General features: G+C 36.7%; 1 protein-coding gene across 3 annotated transcripts in view; it reads left to right on the forward strand.

The window, feature by feature from the left end:
* The window catches only part of FAF1 (Fas associated factor 1), a 474,908-nt gene that overhangs the window by 131,855 nt on the left and 326,868 nt on the right, over nucleotides 1-16,185 (forward strand). For all 3 annotated transcript variants that reach the window (XM_029946447.1, XM_029946449.1, XM_029946448.1), the window contains one exon: nucleotides 9,700-9,905. In XM_029946447.1, the coding sequence (XP_029802307.1) occupies nucleotides 9,700-9,905 (206 nt within the window). The remainder of the gene's footprint in view (nucleotides 1-9,699; nucleotides 9,906-16,185) is intronic.

Raw genomic sequence — 16,185 nt, forward strand, 5'->3', positions numbered from 1 at the left:
TGCTTGCATGCATTCTCTCTCTTTCTCTGTCTCTGTCTCTAAAATAAATTTTACAAAAGAAAGCTTTTCAAGGTATCTTCTAATTCATAAAAGGGAAAGAAAGAACTGAATCTCAGTAGCTGTAAGGCATGGCTATTATCTACCAACTCAGCCTTTGTCTCCAATCTACTACTACATTCTTTCCCCCCTCACTTTGGGTTTCTAAATTAAGTATATGAAAACTTGCAATGATTTAAGTAGTTCTTAATTTATGAAACTTCCCAGAGCACTGAACTATTTCATCTGAATAATCCATTGTTAACATGTGGAATGGTCTTCATGGTTTTGTGTCATTGCCGGAAGGTAAAATTGAAAGATGATGCCAATAGAACTCTTAAGTTACAAAATAATTCCTTAAATTAGAAATAACTTTTCTTAAGTTTTCTTTCCTTAAAATTGGAGACTCTGGTTCATATTAGAAGAGGACATTTATAAAGTCAGAGGAGGTAAAACCATTCTCGCTTCCAAATGTAGTTTAATTACTTGATTTTCCCCCCTTTCCTCTCAATTCAAACTTTGGCTTGAATTTGGTGGCTGGGATTTCTAAGTTACTGAAGCATGATCTGCAAAGTGCAGATGAGGCAAACAGAAACAGCAGACTAGGAATGAGGTTGTTTTGAAGAGAAAGAAAACTGCTGTTGCAAAACCATCAAGAAATTCACCATGAATTGCAGAATGTGCCGTACTTTATAGGAAACTGTGTATATTTAGAAAGGAAGTAAATTTTATTTGGTACTGGTACTATCCTTAGTGATTAACAGACCTATCCCCCCCAAAAAAACCCCAAAACCAAAAAACTGTTGGAAAGAATTTTATCCAGAGTAAATGTGACTGATTTCCAAAATCTGTACCAAAATTTTTTTGTTTGCTCTTTTCTTCTTTACTTTTTTCTTTTTCTTTTTTTCTTTTTTTGGTTTAAAAAAGCATTCAGTTTTATTGAAACCCTTGTCTAGAAAGCAAACTAGCTAATGACAGGAATTTCCTTCATGATCTTTTTTTTTTCTTGGTTTAAAAAGTTTAGACTGCTAAATATGGTCCCAGTTTTATTCTTGAGTAAATGTTATTCCACTTTTAGTGCCAAAATTTTTGCTTGCTAAACTCTTGTGGATTCAGCTGCTGGATTCTGAGTGTATAATTGGATATATCTTTAAATTAACAGTATTTTGCTATGGGTGAACTGTAGAAATACTCTCATCCCTGGAAACATTCCACGTCTCCTGTCAAAGATGATAGTTTTTGCTTAATATAATTTACAAGTAGAGAGATACAGCACTAAATTGATTTCTAATAAGATTGCTGTAATAGTTGGGGTTTAGCTTTCATCAGAGTGGGTTTTTGTTTGTTTTGTTTGCTTGTGAAAGAAATGACTCATGTGCACAGAATAAAATCAGTTGTATCTAGTAATAGTCTTTAACTCTTTCCCTTTCTAACCTCATTCTTTAGCTTTGAAATCATTGTGGACTTGACATAACTGAAAATTCCTCTTCTATATATGTTGACCAAAGAAAAAGAAAATATTAGTTTCTCATTGCTTAACACTGAAAGTGGAAGACACAGTAGTAGGAATGGTATATGTAGATAGATAAACGAATTTTTGTTTTGTATATTTGACTTTTGTAGTAAAGTTGAATATAGTCTGTGAATACAGCTGACTCTTAACTAGTCAGTTCATACCTCAACAGAGGAAAGAGCTACCAAAAATGTTTTTTAATATGAATTACTTTTGGAAGAAGAATAGCCCAATCCCTGTGCTTTATAGTTTTCTTGAAATTAAATTTTTGTATGAATTCAAAAGTGGGAATATGGTGTTTAATGTACCCATAAAGTTCAAAGCAAAGAAACTGTGTCAGGTAATTGACATACATTTCATCATTTAATACTTACTATAACCCTAAAGAGGTAAATGTTTATATTTCATAGATGAGGAAACTGAAGGTTAGAGAGTTGACATAAATTTACTCAAGGTCCTAAGTGCAATAGGTGAAGTCTGGATTGTCTCATTTTAAAAGCTGTGCTTTTTTCTTTAGTACCACTCAGCCCTATTCAAGGTCAGTAGACATGTCACACTTCTGTTTTAAGAATTTTTCCTTTGGGTAAAAAGGTTGGAATTTAATATATGTGTGTAAGGTCTTTCTCCCCCAGCTTTGTCTTTGCAGTTACCTTTTTAGTTGTAAGCAAGTAATGGCGGCTGTTACTATCCCTCATTTTGTAGGTAGGATAAGGCATGAATGACTTGGCCCAGATAATATAGTGTGATGTTGAGGAATAGAGTCAGGAGTATAAGCAAGTTTTCTGCCTCATCCTCCAAGGCTATTTCACTAGACAATATACTACTAATACAACATGTTTATAAACTGTGTAACTTACGTCATCATAAATGTAAACAATTCAGTCATAAAACATTAAGTGTGTGCATGTTTATTTACTACATCTTGGTATAATATTTTATTTATTTAGCATATTATCCAGAGCCTTTTTGAACATTATTTCTGCAGGCAGTTATTGTTAGACGGAAGTGCTAATGAATTACTCATGTTAGTAGACAGCACATGCTATATTTCCTAAAAATTAAAAAAAAATTTTAATGTTTACTTATTTTTGAGAGAGAGGGAGACAGTGTTAGCAGGGGAGGGGCAGAGAGAGAAAAAGACATAGAATCTGAAGCAGCTCCCAGGCTCTGAGCTGTCAGCACAGAGGGCAACATGGGGCTCAAACTCACAGACTGCAAGATCATGACCTGAGCGAAGTTGGATATTTAACCAGCTAAGCTACCCAGGTGCCCCTCCCTGTTTTCTAAAAATTTAATGAACCAGTAGTGTAGTTTTCCTCATTGACTAAGTGGATGGTATATGTCAACTCCTATTTATTTTTTGAGCCCAGACAGATATACTGTATGTTTATTTGTCTATTGTTTAACTCATTGAGGAAACCTAGAGAAGACAAGAAAATAGTCCATTGTAGAGTAGCAACCCAGTTTTTTCTTGGTAATCAGGACCTCTCACCTCACTAAGTATCCCTTCATTTGCTAGTTGATTGTATAGTTTGAGGAGTACAAATTGCCAAGTGGCATTCTCAGGTTCTAATTCTATGAAAGTATTGTGGAAACATTACATTTTTAGGAATTGTGATCTCTGAATCACCAGAGCCCAAAGTAGCAGGAAACAAAAATTCTGTTAAATTATTAGGCATAATAAAAGGAACCATTACCACTCCTTAATTCTCATACCCATGTTTTCTGGTAGTATGAGAAACAGCACAGGTTTGGTCACTGATATAAAGCATACAGCACATCCTTGAATGTGGAGCCCCAAGCTTTGAGTATGTTGCCTCCCAACCTGTGCCATAATTTGTCTTCAGCAGGCTGTTCCACTGTTCTGACAAACTAGGTGCTTCAGGGTAACAGTATATATGAATGATACTAGCACTACACTTCTTATGCTGTGAAATGAGTTTCTTGATTAGAACCAGTGTTATATGGAAAGCCATAGATCAATAAGGCATTTCCTCAGTAATGAATATTGGTACTGGCAGAAATATTACCATCAGGGAAGTTAATTTCATATCCAGAAAAATGTCTTTTTAAGTGAGAACAAATTGTTTCCTCCTCCATGGTGCATTACCAGATCCCCAAGGAATGATGCCATATTAGGGGCTCGTATTAATCTCTGTTCGTAGCAGTTTAGACACTCAGTAGTTTCCATAGCCAGACTCAGACTTGGTAAGGGGAAGTTGATATTGTACCTCTGCCTAACCTCCACTCCTTTTGGCATGACTACATTATACATCAATGTATTGAACAGTCCTAGGGTAGTAAGGGAAAAAAGCTGACTGATATCAATAGAACATTGTTATCTTATGCCACACTGAGGGCCTTTTTTCCCTTTAGTCTATAGGCAACATTCCCTCAGAAACATATATTCACATTTTGTCCACTCTAAAAGATCCATTTTCATAAATTTCCCCTAGACTTCTTTGTCACCTAATTTTTCTTTTATTCTTTCTGATTCCTGATTAGCTGGCCAACCTATAATCTATTGACTGTGATTCAGTATAGATTTGTACCTCAGGCAATCTCACTTCCTAAATGAAAAGGCCAACCTTTGGTATAATATCAAGTTCTCCCCACTGGGAGGCTTTTCTTTCACTACCCTCCTTTTGGAATATCTTTGTTTGGGGGCTGTTATGCTTCAGCAGCTTGTTTTGGTTGGTGTGAGCATGTATACACAACCATCTTTTCTTTTCCCCAGTCCAAATCTTTTCTTCCTCTGTTAACTTCGTTATCTCTTATTATTGATGGGAAATGCAAGATACAGCAACTGCCTTTTATCCTGACTTGTTTCTGACCACTGGACCCCAGAAACTTCACCAACATGGTGGGACCCTGCATTTTTGTGGCCTGTATCTTCTAATTTCTATCATACATGTGTCTTACCAAAGCATGTAAGTACTTGCTACTATTGCTCTTTAGGATCAGGTCATGTTGTTATCAGTATAATGTTGTTTTGTGGAATGCCTAGGTGATAGAGATCTCTCCAGACTAGATTGTTAATGTTAGAGAGAGTTGACATAATCTTTTGGAAAAGGCAGTGAAGGTATATTATTTACGCTGCTGGGTAAAAGTAAAATGCTTGCCTTGGTAATTGCAAATTAATATAGAGAAAAAGATCAGTTGCCTTCTGTTATCCCTTCCTACATATTAACCCTAACTCCACGAATTGGGAAACCAATATGGGAGTCTACGAGTTACTGAAGGTGTCTCTTTCAATTATACAGTTAGAATCTGGAGAAGAAATTGCAGGGTGAGTTTACAGACTGTTTGAACATAGTATGAGTGGACTTGGGCCAAAACTTCATTTACCATCATAATCTTCCACTTTTATATCCCTAGGAATTAGCATCAGTTTAGTGTTAGCATCTAGTAATCCCCTAAAGATTTAGATACTTACCTTTTATTGGGACACAAACACTCTAGTTAAAGGCTGCAGGTCTCTTAGGTGAAGCCTTAGAGGAAAATTTACAATAGATATATGTAGCCCTGTTACATTGTCTTTGTGGGGATCAGGGACTTTATATCTGTGAAACAACTTGTGTTTGGAAACTGAGAGTGACTATGACTCTCCTCTATGGTTATGGAATCAGATTTTAGGCCACCAGGTTTAAGGTTTCTCGTGTTTTTAGATCAAGTAATATTTTAGTTGGCTGACTTTTATTTTTATTCCTTAGAAATAATCATGTTCAGGTAAACACTTCTAAAGATCTCCAGAGGTTGAAATCTTCTGATTGCCACATTTTGTGTATGTTGTCTGTTAACATAATTGTTCCCACCTTTTTCTTACTAAGTTCTCCCATTTCACCTCAATAGTCTGGCATCTCATCATACCCATTAGGGAGATTTATTTAGTAGTTTCATCTCCCCATGTCATTCCCAATCCACAGAAGACAGTCACTATAGTTTTTTAAGAAGGGAGACACCCTTACAAATGTATTTCTGAATGCTTTAGTGCAATGTCCTCTGGGACCTCATGGATAATGTAGTAGGGAGATATATGTATGTTCAGATTGCACATGGGAAATTCACTTATGCATTCTTATTTTTCTAAGCATCTGAGTCTCTTCTACATTTTGCCAGGAAAGTTTGGGCTTTTCATCCTCATTAAATGTAGACTCCTTTGGGACTTAGGTTTCAGTCAACAAGGAAACTATTAGAGGTACATAGGGCTACATAAGCAAGCATGTTATATTTGGTCCTATCAAAACTCTTTTGGTCCAATTCACTTCAAATTCATTTCCTTGTCTCTTCCCTAGGTTTTTGCTGATATAATTTATCAAAATTTTATAATTACTTTTGAATATAAGCCCTCTCTCAGTTAAGACACTCTCTCAGCTAAGACATTCAGTTAAGTACTAACTTTCTTGAAGCATGCCTAGATTTGATTTTAGAGGCAATAAGGAATGGTGAGAGTCGGTTTTGAGAATAGGCATCCCTTTTTAAGGTAATGGTTTCAAGTAAGCATTACTAGTTTTCAAAAAGAAGAGGATAACTTTAGTCATGTCTCTGCTTACAGAAGAGGTTCAGGGGGATGCCATGTATTTAAGATTGTAACCTTCATCTGGACTCACCTAGGTATCTTCATTCTGTATTTTAGGATTCAAAACTATGCTGTAATTTTCACAAAAGAGATTTAGAAAGTATGTGTATTCAGCTTTCACTAACTATGCAAGCTGCAAAATTAAATTTATGTGTAATACCCAGCAGAATCATACAATCTTCTAGGAAATAAGAAAGTGCTACTTCAAAAGTTCTGTAGCTCTCTTTTCATGGCTTGAACTGAAAGTTCAAGGATTGGTTACACAGGTGTAGAAGAGTAAAAAAGGAAACTGAAGAAACTGAGATATAATAACTGCTTCAGGAAGTTATCACTGTTAGGTCTAGGTCAAAGGGATTAACAGAACTTTGAAGCTCTGAGGAGCCCTTTGGACGCAAGTGAGGATCAGGCCACTGTGGAATGCTTACTGTTTAGCTGCTCCTGGTGTCCAAAGAGGTGTCAAGACGCTGGTTATTTGAATGCTGAAAAAAGCAGGAGACTGAAAGCTACAGGGCGGTACTGATAGAAATATATGCAAACAGGAAGAAGGAAGTCGTCTTTCCTCCTTTCCTCACAAATAATCTCTATTTGTTATTCCCTATATGCAGAATCTATTAGGGAAACATATGCCGAAATAAATAGGATTTTGGAGAATGCTGGCCCTGGCATCACAGAATAGACTATAGAAGAAAGAATTTGGGGGTCCTGAGTAGCTCAGTTGGTTGAGCTTTCCGACTCTTGGTTACAGCTCAGTCATGATCTCCTGGTTTGTGGGTTTGAGCCCCATGTTGGGCTTTGCACTGACAGCATGGAGCCTGCTTTGGATTCTTTGTCTCTGTCTCTGTCCCTCCCCTGCTGGCACTCTCTCAAAAATAAACATTAAAAAAATATTTAAAAGAAGAATGAATTAGGAGTTAAGAAAACAGTAAGTCAGTGACCAGCCTATTAACTTAGTGAGAAGTTGTGACAAAATTTAGAGATATGAAGTATTGTTTCACATATTCTGTTCATAGATACTTAGGAACTCAATTTAAATTCCAACAGTTATAGTATTTCCTGTTTTGGTCATTTTCTTTTCCATGTTTTCTTTCTAAGATTACTTGTGTTTAACAGCTGGGAGAGAGTGTTGGGTTTTGTATTTGAATCAGTGATTACTAGAGTATCTAAACTCTGAGGTTTAAGCTAGTCATTTCACACTCTTTTGGCTATGACTTACGATGAGGAATGCTTGGAATCCAAAACACACATATGCTAATATCTATCAGAATCAAAAATTTTTAGGAACTGATACTTGGTCCTAACTATTAAGTGCATTGTGCTGATAATTTGTTTCCTATCCTGTTCTTTAAAAGCCTGATCACATCTGCTAAATCAATTTTGTAATATAAAATTTGGTAAACACTAATCAAAGCAATAGTGTGAAGTAAATGTACGTATTTTTTCCTGACTTGTATGATTAGTGCTCAAGTTAGGGTGAGAAAAAAGATGTTTTAGAATAGAGCTTCTGAGCTTGTAGTTTTGGTGGTGGTGGAACATATATACAATAATGTTCTTTCAGTGGATGCATTCCTTATGTTTCCTTCTTCCCTATTCCTCCCAGCAATGGGGAAAAAAGTGACTGTATATGATAAATTAAGTGAGAGAAAAACCAAATCATTTAATAATTAGTTCTTTGCTCAACAGTTTGTTAAATATTTAAGTACCTTCTCTAAATTCTTGAGCTCTAGGCAGAGAATATGGCGGTTAAAAACACAAATAGGAACTTTGCCCTTGTGGAACTTATATTCCACTGGGGTCTTAAATGTGAAATGATTAATACCAATTATAATTGGTGACAGTGAGGAATTAGAACCAGTCTGAGGTAGTGAAACATGCTCTTGAGTTGAAAAACATTCAATCTGAGATATGATATATGAATATAATTAGCTAGAAGAAAGATGGAATATAGGGATGAGATGGGAAGAATATTCTTAGAAGGAATAGTCTATGTTCTCCCATGCAATGAGAAGGATGAAGGTAAAATGGAAGAAATGAAAGGCTGTTGTGGCTATTGGCCACATATAGAGAGATGGAGATAGCATAGCACAAGCTAAGGATGGGAAGGTAGATAGGATTTCGATTAGACAGGAATTTATATGCCTCTTTAGCCCTGTATAAACAACAGAGGGGAGTACTGAAGAAAAATGCTATGAAGACATTTCCGTCTTTAATTTCATTCTAATGGTGATATGGAATGACATGCAGGGGATTGAGGGGTACATAAAGAGATATTAGGATGCTTTTGCATCAGGCCATCCATGAGGTGCTTGTGGCTTGCACTAGGGTGTCAACTTCAGAGGGGAAAGGTGGATGACTTAATTACAAGATATTTAGGAGGTAAAATTGAAAGGATTGGTTAGCTATGGTGTTGAGAGAAAAGACCGTGTCAAGGGTAATGCCAGGAATTTCTCGCTTGGGTAGCTATTGTGAGGAATAATGGAAGGAGGATCAGGCTTGGAGAAACATTAAGGAGTTAAACTTTGGATATATGGAGTTTGATGTTTGAGATCTTACTAGACACCAGGCATTGTGCTAAGCTTTTCATTTGTTTACCTGATTTAATTCCTGCAATTATAATTAATTTTCCCATTTATAAATGAGCTAACTATTAAGTGGGCAGAGCAAAGATTTTATTTTTAAGACTTGAACATGTTTAAATATTATTAAGAATCCAGAAGAGAAAAGGAAAAGTATAATCCATAATGTAAAGCTATTAGGAGATGGTTTTAGATTTTGTATAGATAAAAAAGAACACATACACAAAAGATTTTATACAGATAAAACAGTGTTTCCTCTGTTTCATAAAAAAAAGTACATCTGCAGGTTAGTTTGTGGATGATGTCAAAAAGGTCAGGGAATTTCCTCTTAATGTCATGCATCTGTTTTCTCTGCAAAGTAGGAAAAAAATCATCTTTTAAGATTGAGGAGTGCAGGGCACCTGGGTGTCTCAGTTGGTTGTGTCTGACTCTTGGTTTTGGCTTAGGTCCTGATCTCACGGTTTTGTAAATTTGAGCCCCAAGTTGCAGTACAGAACTTACCTGGGTTTTTCTCTCTCCCTCTCTGTCTGTGTCTCCAATTCGCGCTCTGTCTCTCTCTAAATAAATAAATAAACTTAAAAATTTTTTAAAAAAGACTGAGGAGTGCGGTAGGGAGAATGGAAGTTTAAGGACGGTAAAGTTCTGAAATAGTTTTGTGGAAGTAGAGTTAATGAATCAAATAATGGGCTTCAGTGAGTAAATAAAAGTAAATGAAGACAGTTCTTAATTCATGGAAATTAAAATAATGTTTTACTAACATTATTAACATAATGAATTAAATGATTAAATGCTAAATGATATATATGATACTGCTAATAGACATAGGAGGGCAAGGATAGGAGGGAGAGTAATGTGGCCTTCAGTCACTAGAAAAGATTTTATGGAGGAAGTAAAACGTAAGATAGGAAGACCAACACAAGCCAACTCTGGAAATGGATCCTTAGTGGTAATCTGTAATGATTTGGTTGATGATAATCCTTTTTATGTCAATATTTCAGTGACTATGGAGGTGAGACTATACCAGGACCTGCATTTGATCCAACAAGTCACCCAGCTTCAGCTCCTGCTCCCTCTTCTTCTTCAGCATTTCGACCTGTAATGCCGTCTAGGCAAATTGTAGAAAGGCAACCTCGGATGCTGGACTTCAGGGTTGAGTACAGAGACAGAAGTGTTGATGTGGTACTTGAAGACAGCTGTACTGTTGGTAAGGTTTTTTCTTAACGTAAAACCTTCATAAATAATTTCTTAGGTAAATATTTTATTTATATTCTTTTCTTTTGAGTTGACTGCCAATAAGAAGGGAGAGAAAGCAAATTGAAACTGATATTTTCCATACAGATAATTATGCTGCATTTTAAAAATACTCTGTTGATATTGAGGCAAGTTTGAAAATAATTTTTTTGTTCCATTTATATAAAATGGGATAAGATGCTCTTCTATGGTAGATGCAAATCAAACTGTAAGTATATTGTGTATCGGACTTTATAGTTGAAATTCATTCATTTAAAAAAATTTTTTTTGCCTTAGCACAATAAAAGTTTATTGCCCACAGCAATATAAGTATAAAGCAGGGATCCCTGCTCAGGGGGTAGGAATCCTTTGGTTTGTTTAGGTATTTAACAATTTTTGTCAGTATTGCTTTGTACATATTTTGTTAAATTTATAGATACTGGATGATTTTATTTATTTTTTAAATAGTTTATTAGAAGTTGGTTTCCATATAACACCCAGTGCTCTTCCCCACAAGTGCCCCTCTTTATGACCATCACCCCCCTTCTCCTTCCCCCCTCCCTTTTCAGTCCTCAATTTGTGCTCAGCATTCAAAAGTCTCTCATGATTTGCCTCACCCCTCTCCCCAACTCTTTTCTCCCCCTTTCCCATTCCCATGGTCTCCTATTAAGTTTCTCCTGTTAGACCTATGAGTGACAACATATGTTATCTTTCCTTCTCTGCCTGACTTATTTCACTTAGCATGACTCCCTCTAGGTCCATCCATTTTGCTACAAATGGCCAGATTTCATTTTTTCTTATTGCCATGTAGTATTCCATTGTGTGTGTGTGTATATATACACACCACATCTTCTTGATCCACTCATCAGGTGATGGACATTTAGGTTCTTTCCATGATTTGGTTATTGTTGAAAGTGCCACTGTGACATTGGGGCATATGTGCCCCTATGCATCAACACTTCTGTGTCTCTTGGGTAGATCCCCAGCAGTGCTATTGCTGGGCCATAGGGGAGTTCTATTGATAGTTTTTTGAGGAACCTCCACACTTTTCCAGAGCGGCTGTTAGCAGTTTACATTCCCACCAACAGGGTAGGAGGGTGCCCGTTTCTCCACATCCTCACCAGCATCTACAAGTCTCTTGATTTGTTCATTTTAGCCACTCTGACTGGCGTGAGGTGGTATCTCAGTGTGGTTTTGATTTGTATTTCCCTGATGCTGAGTTATGTTGAGCATTGTTTCATGTGCCTGTTGGCCATCTGGATGTCCTCTTTGGAGAAGTGTCTGTTCGGGTCTTCTGCCCATTTCTTCAGTGGATTATTTGTTTTTTGGGTATGGAGTTTGGGGAGTTCCTTGTAGATTTTGGATACTAGCCCTTTATCTGATATGCCATTTGCCACTATCTTTTCCCATTCTGTCAGTTGCCTATTAGTTTTTTTTGGTTGTTTCCTTTGCAGTGCAGAAGCTTTTTATCTTGATGAAGTCCCAATAGTTCATTTCTGTTCTTGATTCCTTTGCTTTTGGGGATCTGTCAGGTAGGAAATTGCTGCGATTGAGGTCAAGGAGGCTATTACCTGCTTTCTCCTCTAGGATTTTGATGGTTTCTTGTTTCATATTCAGGTCTTTTATCCATTTTGAGTTTATTTTTGTGAATGGTGTAAGAAAGTGGTCTAGTTTTATTCTTCTGCATGTTGCTGTCCAGCTTTCCCAGCACTATCTGCTAAAGAGGCTCTCTTTTTTCCATTGGACACTCTTTCCTGCTTTGTCAAAGATTAATTGGCCATACACTTGTGGGTCCAGTTCTGGGTTCTCTATTCTATTCCATTGGTCCGTGTGTCTGTTTTTGTGACAATACCATACTGTCTTGATGATGACAGCTGTATAGTAAAGGCTAAGGTCTGGGATTGTGATGCTTCCCGTTTTGGTTTTCTTCTTCAATATTATTTTGGCTATTCAGGTTTTTTTGTGGTTCCATATGAATTTTAAGATAATTTGCTCTAAATTTGAGAAGAATGCTGGTGCAACTTTGATGGGCATTGCATTCAGTGTGTAGATTGCTTTGGGTAATGATGACATTTGAACAATGTTTGTTCTTCTGATCGATTAGCACAGAATGCTTTTCCATTTCTTTGTGTGTTCTTGAATTCCTTTCATCAGCTTTCTATAGTTTTTATCATACAGGTCTTTTACATCTTTGGTTAGGTTTATTCCTAGGTATTTTATGGTTTTTCATGCAATTGTGAAAGAGATCAGTTTCCTGATTTTTCTTTCTGTTGGTTCATTTTTGGTGTATAAAAATGCAACCAATTTCTGTACATTGATTTTGTACCCTGTGACTTTGCTGAATTCATGGATCAGTTCTAGAAGTCTTCTGATGGAGTCTATCAGGTTTTCCATATAGAGTATCATGTCATCTGCGAAAAGTGAAAGCTTGACTTCATCTTTGCCAATTCTGATGCCTCTTATTTCCTTTTGTTGTCTGATTGCTGTTGCTAGGACTTCCAGCATTATGTTAAATAAACAACAGTGGTGAGAGTGGACATCCCTGTCATGTTCCTGATCTCAGGGGAAAGCTCTGTTTTTCCCCATTGAGGATGAGCTTCTCATAGATTGCTTTAATAATGTTCCTTCTAGCCCTACTTTTTCAAGGGTTTTTATTAAGAAGGGATGTTGTATTTTGACAAATGCTTTTTCTGCATCTATTGATAGGATCATATGGTTTTTATCTTTTCTTTTGTTAATGTGCTGTATCACATTGATGGATTTGTGAATATTAAACCAGCCCTGTAACCCAGGAATGAATCCCACTTGATCATGATGGATAATTCTTTTTATGTGCTGCTGAATTCGATTTGCTAGTATCTTGTTGAATATTTTTACATCCATATTCATTAAGGATATTGGCCTGTAGTTCTCTTTCTTTGTTGGGTCTCTGTCTGCTTTAGGAATCAAGGTGATATTTGCTTCATAGAATGAGTCTGGAAGTTTTCCTTCGATTTCTACTTATTGGAATAGCTTGAGAAGAATGGGTGTTAACTCTGCTTTAAATGGCTGGTAGAATTCCTCTGGGAAGCCATCTGGCCCTGGGCTTTTATTTTTGGGAGATTTTTGATAACTGATTCGATTTCTTCACTGGTTATGGGTCTGTTCAGATTATCTATCTCTTCTCATTTGAATTCTGGTAGTGCATGTGTGTTTAGGAATTTGTCCATTTCTTCTAGATTGTCCAGTTCGTTGGCATATAAATTTTCATAGTAATCTCTGATGATTGCTTGTATTTCTGAGGGATTGATTGTAATAGGTCCATTTTCATTCATAATTTTGTCTATTTAGGTGTTCTCTCTTTTCTTTCTGAGGAGCCTAGCTAGAGATTTATCAATTTTATTTAAAAAAAACAACAACAACAAATCTTGCTTTCATTTTTTTTTCAACTGCTTTTTTGGATTCTATATTGTTTATTTCTGCCCTAATCTTTATTATTTCTCTTCTTCTGCTGAGTTTGAGGTGTTCTTGCTGCTCTCTTTTTAGTTTCCTTAGGTGCTCTGTTAGATTTTGAGTTTGAGCTTTTTCTAGTTTGTTGAAATAGGCCTGGATTGCAATAAACTTTCCTCTTAGGATTGCCTTTGCTGCATCCCAGAGCATTTGGATTGTTGTTTTTTCGTTTTCATTTGTTTCCGTATATTTTTAAATTTCTTTTCTAATTGCCTGATTTGCCCAATCCTTCTTCAGTAGGGTGGTTTTTAACCTCCACATTTTTGGAGGTTTCCCAGACTTTTTCCTGTGGTTGATTTCAAGTTTCATAGCATTGTGATCTGAAAGTGTGCATGGTATGATCTCAGTTCGTTTGCATTTATGGAAGGCTGTTTTATGACCCAGTATGTGATCAGTCTTGGAGAATGTGCCATGTGCCATGCGCACTCGAGAAGAAAGTGAATTCCCTAGCTTCAGGATGCAGTGTTCTAAATATATCTATTAATTCTATTTGTTCCAGTGTGTTGTTCAGGTCCATTGTTTCTTCAGTGATTTTCTGTCTCTTTGACCTATCCAGTGTTGTAAGTGGAGTATTAAAGTCCCCTGCAATTAGCACATTCTTATTGATGAGATTGTTTCTGTTTGCAATTAGTTGTTTTATGTATTTGGGTGCTCGCAAATTTGGTGCATAGACATTTATAATTGTTAGCTCTTCCTGATGTAGAGACCCTGTAATTATTATATAGTGTCCTTCTTCATCTTTTGTTACTGCCTTTACTTTAAAGTCCAGTTTGTCCGATATAAGTATGGCTACTCCAGCTTTCTTTTGGTGTCTAGTCGCATGGTAGAACTATTTCTCCATCCCCTTATTTTCAATCTGAAGGTGTCTTCAGGTCTAAGGTAAGTCTCTTGTAGCAGCAAATAAATGGGTTTTGGTTTTTTATCCATTCTGCTACCCTGTGTCATTTAATTGGAGCATTAAGTCCATTTACATTCAGTGTTATTATTGAAAAATATGTGTTTAGATTCATTGTGTACTCTGTTAGAGTGCATGATTGTATTGATGTCTCTGGTGTCTTATATTCTTTGCTACATTTCTCTCATAGAGTTCCTCTTAGGATTTCTTGTAGGGCTGGTTTGGTGGTGGTGAATTTTCTCAATTTTTGTTTATTTGGGAACACCTGTATGTCTCCTTCTATCTTGAATGACAGGCTTGCTGGATAAAGGATTCTTGGTTGCCTATTTTTCCTGTTCATCATATTGAAGATTTCCTGCCATTCCTTTCTGGGCTTGCCAAGTTTCAGTAGATAGGTCTGTAACCACTCTGATAGGTTTCCCTTTGTATATTAGGGCCCTTTTATCCCTAGCTGCTTTCAGAATTCTCTATTTATCCCTATATTTTGCCAGTTTCATTATGATATGTCGTGCCGAAGGTCGGTTCATGTTAGGTCTTAGGGGAGTTTGGTGTGCCTCTTGAATTTCAATGTCTTTCTCTTTCCTCAGATTGGAGAATTTTTCATTTATAATTTGATCTAATACCCCTTCAGGACCTTTCTTGTTCTTCCTCTTCAGGAACTCCTATGATACAGATACTGTTCTGTTTGATTATATCACTCAGGTCTCGAATTCTCCTTTTGTGCTCCTGTATCAATTTCTCTCTTTCTCAGCCTCCTTTTTTGCTATTAATGTGTCTTCTAATTCACCTATTCTCCTCTCTGCTTCTTTAATCCATGCATTGGCAGCCTCCATTTTATTATTCACCTCATTTATAGCCTTTTTAAAACTCATCACAGCTAGTTTGAAGGTTCCTAGTCTTTATATCAATGTCTTCTGACTGCTTCTATGCTTTTTTCAAGTCCAGCGATTAATTTTATGATAATCATTCTAAATTCTTGTTCAGTTATGTTGCTTGTGTCTGTTTTGAGCAGTTCTGTTGCTGTAATTTCTTCCTGAATTTCTTTAGAGGAGAGTTCTTCCATTTTGTCATTTTGGCTAGCTTTCTGTCCCTTGTCAGTTGTAAAAACTCATTCTGCACTGTGCGCCTATTTGTATCACCCTATTAGAGGCTCTTTGTCCAGGGCCTGTCATTTCAGGAGATGTTCTTGTAATGGTGTACCTCAGTTTCTCTTGTTATGCCTGTAGTTAATATATTTCCTTACTCAATGATATTTGAGACTTTCCACTATATGTTTTTTGGCTTCTTTCTTGGGGTAGCCTTGAAAAGGAAGACAGACAGACAAACACACAGGGAACACAAGCACGCAAACGCACAGACAGATCCAGTAAACAAGCAATCCAATGGGAAAGGAAAAAAAGGAGTGGGGAAAGAAAAGAGAGGACAGGAAAGGAGAAAAAAGGACAGACTGAGAGCCCAAAACCTGCGGAAGGGAGAGATAAGAATGAGGTAAGGGAAAAATATCTGGATGGTAAGGATTGATCTAATCATATCAGTGCTTAAATGTTGGTCTTTCCCAGACTCCAGGGGGGAAAAGGGAGACAAGGAGGAAATAAGAAAATAGAAAAGAGAAAACAAGGGAAAAGATTATAAAAATTAAAAATAATTAGGAAAGAAAAAATTGAGAAAAAAAAAAGTAAAAATAGCACGAAAAGAAGACTCCAGCTCTCCAGCTTGGATGAGTGTGGGTCGATGTAGGTAGGTCGGGTGTCTGGGCCTGGTCTCTGAGGCCCCGCCTTAGTGGATGCAGGGAGAAGAATGGTGGCGTTGCAAGTCCCTCAGCCACTTTCTTGATTCCGACCTCCCCGTGCCATGGGCGGGTCAAATTGTT

The sequence above is a fragment of the Suricata suricatta genome, chromosome 8, assembly GCF_006229205.1.
Source record: "Suricata suricatta isolate VVHF042 chromosome 8, meerkat_22Aug2017_6uvM2_HiC, whole genome shotgun sequence".
Lineage (NCBI taxonomy): Eukaryota > Metazoa > Chordata > Mammalia > Carnivora > Herpestidae > Suricata > Suricata suricatta.